This window comes from Melanostigma gelatinosum, assembly GCF_949748355.1.
Source record: "Melanostigma gelatinosum genome assembly, chromosome: 1".
Lineage (NCBI taxonomy): Eukaryota > Metazoa > Chordata > Actinopteri > Perciformes > Zoarcidae > Melanostigma > Melanostigma gelatinosum.
In genome coordinates, this window is record NC_136634.1 from 28826304 (window position 1) to 28837805 (window position 11502).

Genomic DNA, 11502 nt, shown 5'->3' on the forward strand with positions numbered 1-11502 from the left:
TTTATATCTAGAGCCCCTGTGCTGAATAACTTGCTGGGCATCGCCATTAACCTGACATTCACAGTTATTGCAAGTCAGGTGCATCAGTAAGGCAAGCTGGTCCCCAAGACTTAAGAATAGTTACAGAGGAGTCAATAAGGAGAGGGGGGCTGCTATTTCAGGGCAGGCTTTGACTTTTCTAGAGGGTGACGGCATGTCCTGAGAAGGGTGACAGAGAAGATAAATAACATCGCACAGATGCTGCTCGTCTCAAGTCACTTGAAAGATGATTTGGAGAAAACAAGAGCACGGATGTATTAACTGTGATTCAAGGACGTTGTCGTGGATTTCATAGAAACACTGATGAATGAAAGGATTTGGTTGGCTTTTTGAAAATATTATGCCAAAAAAGAAAACGATCTGTTTGTTTTGGAGAGGGTATGTAGGATTTAGGTGAAATTACTAAAACAAGATCTCACAACAAAATCTAAATACTTACAGCTGCTGTTACTGACGTTCATTTGGCTACTTTTATTTGGGAACAGCAGAACTTTGTAACATTTTTATGCTAATCGTGTTAGCAGCAGATTGTCTATTAATACAGATATCATACACCGTTAGCAAGATTAGTATTCATTTAGAGTTGATCAATGTAAGTTCAATATGTGCGATAACTCTGTGTTCATCACTAGAAGTAACACCTTGTCATTTGATTTATTGTTGATTTGCAAACCAATGATTATTCAGCTTTATGGAGTGGGAGAACTATGTTGGTACTTTTGAGATATTGTTGATGAGAAGAGGTGGGACCAAAACTCACCAGTCTGTTAGTAATATACCATGCGATATAAAACAATTACAATTCTAACATGATCACAGCTCAGACAACAACCAGGAATGCTTTCATTTGACAGCCAAGCTCAGTGTGATCGGCAGGATTCATGGTGAGGGGAGAAGGGTCCTCTTTAACCAGCTCGTGTGCATTAAGCAGTTCAATACTCCAGCATGACACGGTTTTGCCGGAACTGCAGACTGGCTTGTCCTCCCTCTGAAGGCATGGCATCGTCGTTTTACTGCCACCACCACACCAGACCATTACTAATGCCTCAATGCTTTCACTTAGCTGGGTTGCTTTGATCAGACATCAGAGAAACACATAATTCACATGGCAATTTCAACCAGTAAATGGTAAATGAACTGTGCTTGTATAGTTCTTTTCTAGTCTTCTGACCAGTCAAAGCACTTTCACACTGCATGTCATCATTCACCCATTCACACCCATTCATACACTGATGGAGGGGCTACCATGCAAGTTGCCACCTGCCCATCAGGACTAACATTCATACACCGTATGGGAGCAAGTCGGGGTTAAGTGTCTTGCCCAAGGACACATTGATATGGTCTGGCCGAGCCGACGACCCACTGAGCCACAATTCACACCACTCTGAAAATAAAGTTATTACAAGCCATCAAATTCCCCTTCTGGGCTTCAAACAGCCAGCTTTCAAGCAGTAACTCTGCCATGAGCCCAAAATGCATACACCATTTCTTTTTTTTTTACATTTTTTTACATTTTACAACATCCATGAGCATGTTTGTATGCTGAAATTTGGATTAAGTTAAAAGTAAAGATATGCCAAGGCCTTTACAAATGGGTTGTATCTTTCACGCGATTAATTTGGAATATATTTTTGTCAAACTGATGTTTTTGTCATGAGTACTTTCACACAGAACGCAAATATTATGCATCCACAAGGTGATGTAAGTTTTCTTGAACAAGGTAAATTTTCTGAGCTGTAGCATTGCAAAATAAGGTCTCAACCAATTACGTTCTGCGGGACGGATGTTCTTAGTAGGTACACTTATATTATACAACAGGGAGGCTCCGTGGTCCGAACCAGACAAATGTATTACTTCGTTCAACCTGGACAAAAGCAGTGGAGACCAGATCCACTCGTTCTTCCCTTTCACAATAAAAGCCCTAGACATACTGTACACACTCTGCTTCACTGTTTACCAGAGGGAACTCAATAAGATAGCTCACAGTAGCTTAGGCTTTAGGTAGTTGTCCTTCTGCCTGCCAGACACTACTCTGGGTCAATAGGTTCCGTGTGGTTGGTCCTCTGCCTGCCAGACACTACTCTGGATCAATGGCCCAACCAAATTCAGGATGGGACAAAAAAACAACAACACGCGGATTCCTTATCTCAAGTAATTGTCCTATTCCAGGTTTGATGTGTGTTCAAAAATGTTTAGTGGGAACATACAAGTGTCACAAGATTACAATGTGAAGTCGTGTATGGGAAGCAGGCAACCTTGTCAGGAAATGAAGGGATTCTGTGCACGCACTGCAACAAAGCTTTTCATTTGAAACAGATAAAGGAAGTGTGGAGTTTGTATTAACAGCATACTGCTGTAACAAAATGTAACAGGGCAAACCGGAGCAGATCAGGAAAAGGAGGAAGCTTCACTCTTCAACATGACCAATTATACTTATCAAACAGAGTGAATGAGAAATATCAGTCTGCTTCAAATAAAGGCCTGGTATGGTCCGCTGCTCAGGCAAATAAAGGTGACACTATCCAAGCATGGATAGGGCTAAAAACAGGGCTCGGGTTTAAGAGGTTAATATAGGCTACATGATTTGATCTCTCCTGAAATTATGCACATAAGGCCTGTGTGCATACTATCTAGATAGATTAAATATGTCATAAGCATATCGTCTAACTTCATAATCACTAAAACACACTCTTGATCAATGCAGTACATTCTGGTCCTGGGTTCTTCTGCACTAGCCTTTCTGGGACTAGTAGCATTATGGTATAACGTTTATTGTGTAAACCTTCCATAGATACTGCTGTGTAATTACTGAGTCAGTTTACTGTGCCACTCGATGCAGAGCTAAAGTTAGTCTTGCTCTAAAGTCAGATTGTACTGTGCATGTATGTGTATGCCTGTGTTGTGTCTACGTATCTAAAGGAAATCCAACCTCCCTCTCAGCTGCCTCCTCCCTACAGGATGCACACATGATGAGAAAGAGATGAAACATCAGGCCCTGCCATCAACCTGAGCCTGCAGCCTGCAGACACACAGATGTGAGCTCTCATCTATTTAGATGAGGAATAGGGAGGCAGGCAGCTCAACAACGACCACCTGAACCCCCCCCCCCTCTTTCTGTCTCACAGTTTGGCTGCCTAGCTGCATGTGATCACCATGGCAACAGTAAACGCCTCACAGATGAAGAGTGAAATGCCCCACACAGGAGTGATCTCGGAGCAGAGAGAGGAGATTAATATGAGGGTTTGTGTGGATCTTATTGCTGCTCCAACATGTTAATGCTGTGGGAGATAATGTAATTGCAGATTAGAGGTCATCATGAGACTTGCAGGTACTTTCACACATTCTATCCCACCACCAAACCATCAGAGGCATCGCCCCCACAACACAGGGTGGAGATTGGTTTGACAGCGAGTTGAAGGGCTAGAAATCTCAGCCCGTGGAAAAGTGGTTCCTGAGTCATACGTGTTAATCAACCCCCACAGAGGTATTATGGTCTCACTCACAACCTCCTTAAACTCCCAGTTGGATCAGAATAGCCAACAGTTGTGAGTTGATGCACTACAAAGCAGAAGGTATGTGGCGAGGTTTCAACAGACGATTAGATACGCTGTTGTTTGTTGTTGTTATTGGCCTGTTCCAGGTCCAAGGCTAACGTTGTTTAACCTAAACAAGGGTTTGTTGGCCAGGCATTGTTAATGTGCTCAGCATATCCCACAACAATCGGTGTAATAAAGTATGAAATGTCATGTCAAATATCAAACAACATGAGCATGAACGTGTTTGGCAGAGACCTTTGCATAACATGACCTCAGAATTTAAACACTACAGAACCCAACGCATGTTTGGAATGTCTGCATGTTACCCGTGTTCATTATGTCGGGACCGAGGAGGACGGAGTTTACTCCTCACCTATATTTTATATTTTATTGTACATTTGAATATGTTTCTATTTTCTGCACTGTGCTGATTGTGATGATTAATGTTATAGTTTATTGTTAAATATTACGCACCACCCGCCACGACAAATTCCTTGTAGGTGCAAACTTGCTTGGCAATAAACGGTTGTGACCTCAATCAGGTCTGGACCCTTTGGATTGTGTAAAAGTTATTGTTTCCAATAAAATCTGATTTTGACTTTGACTTCCTTTAATGATGGATGACAAGAATGTATAGAGAAATCTGAAAAACCATCGTATTCGCTTTATACAGTTTCATTATGTATACTGCTCTAAAGGATAATGCATGATCTCAATGCACTATCAAAGTATGCAAGAGTGGAAACTGACTTTTTGACATTAAATATTATACAATACAATGCTAACTTCTGTGAAAACAGATTTTTAAGAATATTATTTTACAGTGTATAACAAAACACTTGATTGTTTTTTATTGTTGGCCATTGGTGCTTTTTAAACATTTATATAATAATCATATTTTCACCTATTTTTCCATTATGACTACATAACAGTCCTGTCTATTATTTACCTTTATCTGCCCATCTTTGTTGTCCTTGGCCCTAAAAGTCATTTATATTTCTGTGTAAGTACATTAAGAAAAATGAAAGTAAATCCTCAAATTCTTGGCCAATCAAGATTGTTCTGAGTATGAGTAACTGATGGAAAATTGCGACATCACGTGGTTTTATTGAGACACGTCAGTGAAATGTGAACTCTCTTAAAGATTCATTTTTTAACCTTTCAACCAAACAAAAGCCCTCTCATTTAATCCAGAGCAGGGGCCTTCGTGGTAACATGAGACCATCAGACCGGACTGTCCCTAAACTGTCTCCGAGGAGATCAGTGCAGCAGCGCTTCCTTCACGGGCTGTCAGAAATATAGTAAATACCAGGAGCCTACCAGCAGTACCCAGCAAATGAATGTAGGATGACTGCAAGGAGTTTCTCTGGCACTCGAATTGGTGAGATTATGAGATATGAGGTCAGGAGCATGTAAAACATTAAGTTAAAAAATAGATATATTTGGAATGTATTTTATTGTTAGAAGTATTTTTTGGAAAAAGTCAACGCCTACTCTGTGTAGGCTATTATGGCAAGTTGAATTGACAGTTGCATTTATAACTTATGATTAACACTAAGAGTACATTTTGTTCTCCAGATAGATGCTATGGAAATGATACAAGTTACTTCTGCATCATGTCATCTCAGTAATTCCATAGTCATGTCTTGATAAAACGTAATAATCTGTTTACATGTACTCACTCTATGTGTAACCTACTTGGATGAAAATATTTGATTATGACACTTAATGGAATAATTTACATTGAAGTATTTTGACTTTCTCTCATTAAAGCTACTCTCTAGTTTTAGCCCTACATGCTTCTAAACAAGGCGCGAGGAGACGTCCATGTTCGCTCGGGTCGTTAGAAGCCGGGCCTTACGAGAAGCACGTGAATGCAACATGAACTGGGCGGTCGAGGCGGTCTCTTTGAGGTTGTGTTTGCCGGCTGGAGTTGAATCTGCCTTCTGAGGTAAGCCTAATATTGAAAAGAAATATGAAGTTATTGTAAAAAAAACTACATTTTTGTTTGAAGCCTTATGATGTTACAGACTATAAAAGGTCTACATTGTGTCAAAATCACTCGTTTGGTGTAAAGTAATACCTTTTAAATAGCGACAATATCGGCTGAAAAGGACAGAAAGTTATGCTAAACGTGTCAGGTTTGCAGCTAGGACATACTGAACTGTAGCAACTATGGGAAAATATGTAACTAATTATAATTTCTAGTCATTAGTACAGGGAGCATCACTTCAGCAACTTGATACTAATGACAGCATGAAATTACAATTGGTTACATTTAGTACAGTTTCTACCAGCAAAGACATTTCTTCCCGCTGTAGAAAGTGTAGTAAAACACAACATAGATATCCGAAATTAACTTTTAACAAGTTATACCACATATCTGTTAAGAAAGCAAACACCTGCTAACGTTAGTACAACTATCTAAACGCGTGGCTGGTATGTTGCATGTTAATAGTACCGTTACCCAGAATGCATGTCGTGCAGCAGGCCTAGGTTGCTATTGAATGTAGCAAGTGTTTACAGTTTAGCCTTGTCTGTCTGTCTCTCTCTCTCTCTCTCTCTCTCTCTCTCTCTCTCTATATGTATATATATATATATATGTGTATGTATATATATATATATATATATATATGTATATGTATATATATATATATATATATATATATATATATATATGTATATGTATATATATATGTATATGTATATATATATATATATATATATATATATATATATGTATGTATATATATATATATATATATATATATTAAAGGTGTATTGCATAATGTATCAGAGAGCTAAGTTAATGTGTTGTATGGTAGACATGGTCAGTACTTGACTGAGTTGATCTTAACAGAAGCAGTGCATGTCCCTTTGTGCCTGGGTTTCATGTTTAACCATAGAAGTGACAATAACCTCATGATGGAGCAACGCGTCTGGACCTGGTAATAAAGGATTTGTAATCAAAGACCTTAACCCTGCTAGTGGACAAAGCAATATGAAGCTGTTGAGCAAGTTAATACATATAATCATTCCTGTATTTGTAATACAGGTGTATTCCTGTCTCAGCTCGACTATGCTCATACCATTTACAGATGTATAAATGCGTGTCCCACTACTTTGGCCTTACCTGACCCACTTCATCATACTGCTTTGAGACGTATTTCAAACTCAGACTGTAGGACTCATCACTGCACATTGTACAATCTGATCAGATGGTCTTCACTGGCTATGCACAGGATGCAGCATCGCTATATTTGAATGTACACGTCCATTCTAGACAGGCTACTCTTGTACATATGCTCTGTTTGGACCTGTACAAAATACCTACGTATAATTGACCATTGTAAATGAAATGTTTCAGTGTAGACCGGTGGTCAGGTAAAACAAGCTTTTTGAAAATGTCCCCCCAGACCCCCCAGAGCCCACTACAGCCTCAGAAAGACAGTATGTGGGCTGCCCCCCCCTCCCCCCCCGGCAGTGCTAGGCTAACATGCTGTATGTAACTTTCTAAAAGTATGCACTTTCCCCTTTTTGTTGAACAGACTCATGAGTGACTGTGAGGAGACAGACGTCTTTCTGAGACAGACACCTGGGAAAGAAAAGAAAAAGAAAAACTCCAAGAGGGACAAAAAATGCCTGAAACGCAAAAACAACATGAGCATGAAAACAGACGAGAGCATCCAGAAGAAAAAGAAAAAGAAAAACTCTAAATTCAAAGATGCAATGGAGGGAAGGAAAGAAAATAAGAAAGGAAAGAAGAAAATCAGATTGCTCTTGGGACTAGATGACAGTTTGATCCACACACAGGCAAAGCCTGCTGTGAAGCCTCAAACTCTGAATAAACACAGTGTTGACAAGCTCAAACCTGACCACGACTGCAAGAAGAAAAGCAGAAGGGAAAAGAAAGTGGCGTTTGACTTATCACCAGACATCTCCTCTGTCAAACCACCTAGATGTGTGTCTTCGTCCCAGCAGTCTCCCAAAAAGAGCATCCCCTCAGAGACGGCAGCTGTGAGAGACGGTGAGAGGACAGGGCACAGCCACGGCCAAACACCTGCTCATGAATCTCAGTGCTCTAGTGAGGACATAAACAGTCAGGACCTGTTCATCACCCAGAAGACATTCAGAGCATTGCCCTCCCAACCTTCGAGTAGTGAAAGCAGCGATGACGCCTTTTCTCCAACTCCTCCAGTGTTCACACCACCAGTCAAGCTGCACACATCTATGGCACAGAAAACACAGCATCCTGGAGGCTCGTACAAATGTCCTCAAGACTCGCACTCCCATCAGCATCACAGAACAACAAAGGAGCATGTGCAGAAGCCAAAGACACTACAGGTACTTCTCAAAGAAGAAGAGGAAGAAGAGCAGTTAAGCAAAGCACATCAGGACCTCAAGAAGTGGAAATGGTTTCCGTTCAAAGCAAACATTAATGAGGAGAGAAAAGCATCACGCCCTGCACATACAACGCCCACTGTGAATGCATACCTGAGTGAGACATTTGATCAAAGCCCCTCCCTGGATGTTGCAAAGTCAAAGAAACATTCCCGTTCTTCAAGCCAGCAGCCTCCTTCCTGTGTGTCCCATGAGCCCTCAGTGCCCCCCCCTATGTCCACGGGAAGCACTTCCACACAGACGGAAAACTTCTTCACCACCCAACTCTCCTCTTACCTCAACTTCTGCCAAAAGACTACAGTGACCGTACACCTGGAGGACTTGCAACCTGTGGACCTGAGCTTGCCGCAGAGGGCCAGAAATGACCTCGGGACGTGTTTGTCAGTGGAGACATTTTCTTTACCAGGAGAGCTCAAAGGCAGAAATCCCAAAGAGCCCAACCTGCATCCATCTGGTTCCTCACACATGAAAGATGCAGTGGTCAAGGAAGAGCCCTCTGATCATCACCCGTGGCCTGGAAGCACTCAAGGTAAAAGGGGAACATCTCTGAGCCCTCAGTCAGACTCTGAGCCCAAGTCTGCAGACCTGACCACCTCCAGCGAGGACGAGCCCCCCTGGAGGCTGGACCTGACCCAGGTGATATCACACCATCAATGAGTCACACTTGTTCCTCCATCACTATGAACACACACACACACACACACACACACACACTGTAGTTTACTTCCACTCAATCCCATGTACACCGTGCTGCTGTACAGTGAATACTAGCTGGTCCAACAAATGCGTGTTCATCCTTTGCTGAAAATAGTCCCCATCAAATGCACTATTGTAGTGGTAGATGAATATGTATACGTTAACATGATTCCTAGTCCTGTCTCAGGATAGTCAGTGATGTATGTGTCAAACACAAACGAGCTGCTGCATTTATTTGTAAAGCAACAGAAGTTTCATTCAGATGATCACCATGTGTTGTGTGTCGTTGTGGAGTGGAACCTCATAATAGTACAGATATGAGTTAATCCTCACTTATTAATAGGAGAAATGACCTGTGATCTCAGGCACAGACAGTTCACACATCCGTTTAGAGTTCCTGCGGATCCTTAGGAAGTCTTCAAAGGCATTCAATTCATTCATATTAAATAAGGACACAAGTGGTATTAAATTGTCTTACGTCAATCTTTAAAAACACTAAGACATGGGAAGTCAAATTTATTGTTTTTTCTGAGGTTGCTTTGTAAGATCTCAAAATAGTAACATTATTTAATAACCATTTCTTTGATATATGCCTCTTGCATCACTGTCATGCAGATCAGAACAGTGGAACAAAACAAAGGTTTTTTAAACTCTGTCTGATGGGGCAGGTTAGTGGTGTTTCACAGCTGTCTTCTGAAAGTCATGTTTGCAGATACAATTCATGTTTGGGCTAAATTTTTATATAATTGGTTGTAAATGTCATTCCTAGTGGCATTAAAAAGTCCTGAATCTAACTGGCGTTAACCCGTTTATGCTCGTGTGAAATCCCATGCTCAAAAATATAAAAGTGAAACAAACAACTCATTGATGTCATGTAAACGTGTGTCTCTACATGGAACAATGGTGAAAAACCCCTGACCTCAGACAGGGCAAGATGTACTGACCTCTGTCCCTGTCGGGTCTGCTAATCAACAGCAGAACGCTGTTTGTGCAGGTCACCATCATTTGTTCAAAGGGTCATTGAAATGTAGGGCACTGCTCAGTAACAACGGCTTTGTTGGACTTCAGGTGAGGGCGGTCCAGATGAGACTCAACGAGTCCTTCTTCTTCAAGACCAAAGGAGAGGGACAGTCCCCCAGACCAGAGTCTCCACTGATGAAACTGGTTCAGGGCAGAGAGGTGAAGAGCAGGAAGCGCCACTGAGGTCCCGTCAGAGGAGGGACCTGGTCTCCTGACTGACCTGCAGCCAGACGCTCTCTGCTAGAGGCCCTTTAATGTCTGGAGCAGTTTCAAGTGTTTTGGGTTGAAGAGCAGCCATGTACCAGATTAACAATGTATTCAAACTCTTGATGCTGAAACACGACCTGAACCTTTGTGTCAACAGGACCTTTATGATAGAAAGCACAAAGTTGTCTGATGGTATGAGGAAGATCAAGAGAACGGTCCAGTCATCTCCAACATTAAGAGAAAGGGAAGTCTAGAGAAACAAGACATCCTCCTCATTTTAATGGGGACTTCATGGGTTTTTCCAATGTTAGCATTTAAGTTAGACTTTCCTGTAATGTTGGTGAAGTATTTGAAGTGCAGAGGTGTCACTCCCTCAAAGTGTTAGTTCCAGCTTTTGTTATGTTTTCAGGAAGCTGTTATCTAATTGTAGTTCATCGTTTTGGTGGTTATGTTAATGAAAGCATGTCTTTTTCAATTAAAGTGTATTTATTGTGTAGCCAGTGGTTTACTCACTGTACAGTCTTTAAGATATATTGTTGAGTTTTAAAAGTAGTTTTCAATGAAGCACAGTAAAGTTTCAATGTTAAGTTGTGTATCGTCGTCTTTATTCATTTCATCACCACAGCAGCGTACATGTCATACCCAAATAGTCAAGCTTCAAAATGTGCACGACACTGTACCAACCACACGTTCAGGTGTTACTCTACTGTGTCATCAGGAGCCAGTGACTGGAACACATTAACCGTCTGGCTTTTGATGAAGCCCTCCACCACATGTGTTTGTTGCACTGTGTGCTGTGTAGTTGTGCCTCATGTCCTGCTAAGTGTCCATTTCCTTTGTATCTCAATCAAAATGTGGACCATAGCAGAATATCCGTCAAGTGTTTGTGTCCATTAAACTCCACTGTAGCTGTGCTAATGGGATGTCAAACCGTTCTATTTTTACCTTTTATCAGTGAAGAGACAGAATGGGTCCAGAAAGGCTCGGTACATCGCCAACAGATGAAGTGTAACAGAACAGAAGGAGAACAGCCTAGTTGTGTCTAAAGAGCTTGATCCCAATCCAGCTCCAGAGGTGGAAGAAGACGTAGACGGGGATGGTGACGGGCAGCAGCAGGCTGTAGAAACACAGACTGCTGCTGCTGGTGCAGCCCTGAGGGAAGCTCTCATCCACCGCAGCAGAGTAGAACAGACCAAAGAGCGACACCACCGGGACCAGCCCCACCATCATGGACAGGGAGAACATACTGGCAGATGGGTTCTGATACAGGTGGCTAGAATGCAGTATAGGTTCTCACTATAATAAAATATGTCAATTTGAGCTGAGCAGGGTCCAGTTACAGTGTTGCAGAAGTATTGTCTCATTCAGTCCAACAGCCTTTAGAACACAACAATGGGAAGTCTCTGCTTGAGTCAGCCGGAGGTGTGGGGATGGAGGTTCTAGCCTCGTGTTGGTGTGGGGATGGAGGTTCTAGCCTCGTGTTGGTGTGGGGATGGAGGTTCTAGCCTCGTGTTGGTGTGGGGATGGAGGTTCTAGCCTCGTGTTGGTGTGGGGATGGAGGTTCTAGCCTCGTGTTGGTGTGGGGATGGAGGTTCTAGCCTCG

General features: G+C 41.9%; 1 protein-coding gene across 1 annotated transcript; it reads right to left on the minus strand.

The window, feature by feature from the left end:
• Nucleotides 1-10494: 10494 nt before the first annotated feature.
• Nucleotides 10495-11502, minus strand: LOC306777001 (phosphatidylinositol N-acetylglucosaminyltransferase subunit Y-like). The gene has a single exon (XM_079267921.1). It carries the CDS (start codon nucleotides 11142-11144, stop codon nucleotides 10932-10934), a length of 213 nt encoding a protein of 70 aa, XP_079124047.1. The 5' UTR covers nucleotides 11145-11502; the 3' UTR covers nucleotides 10495-10931.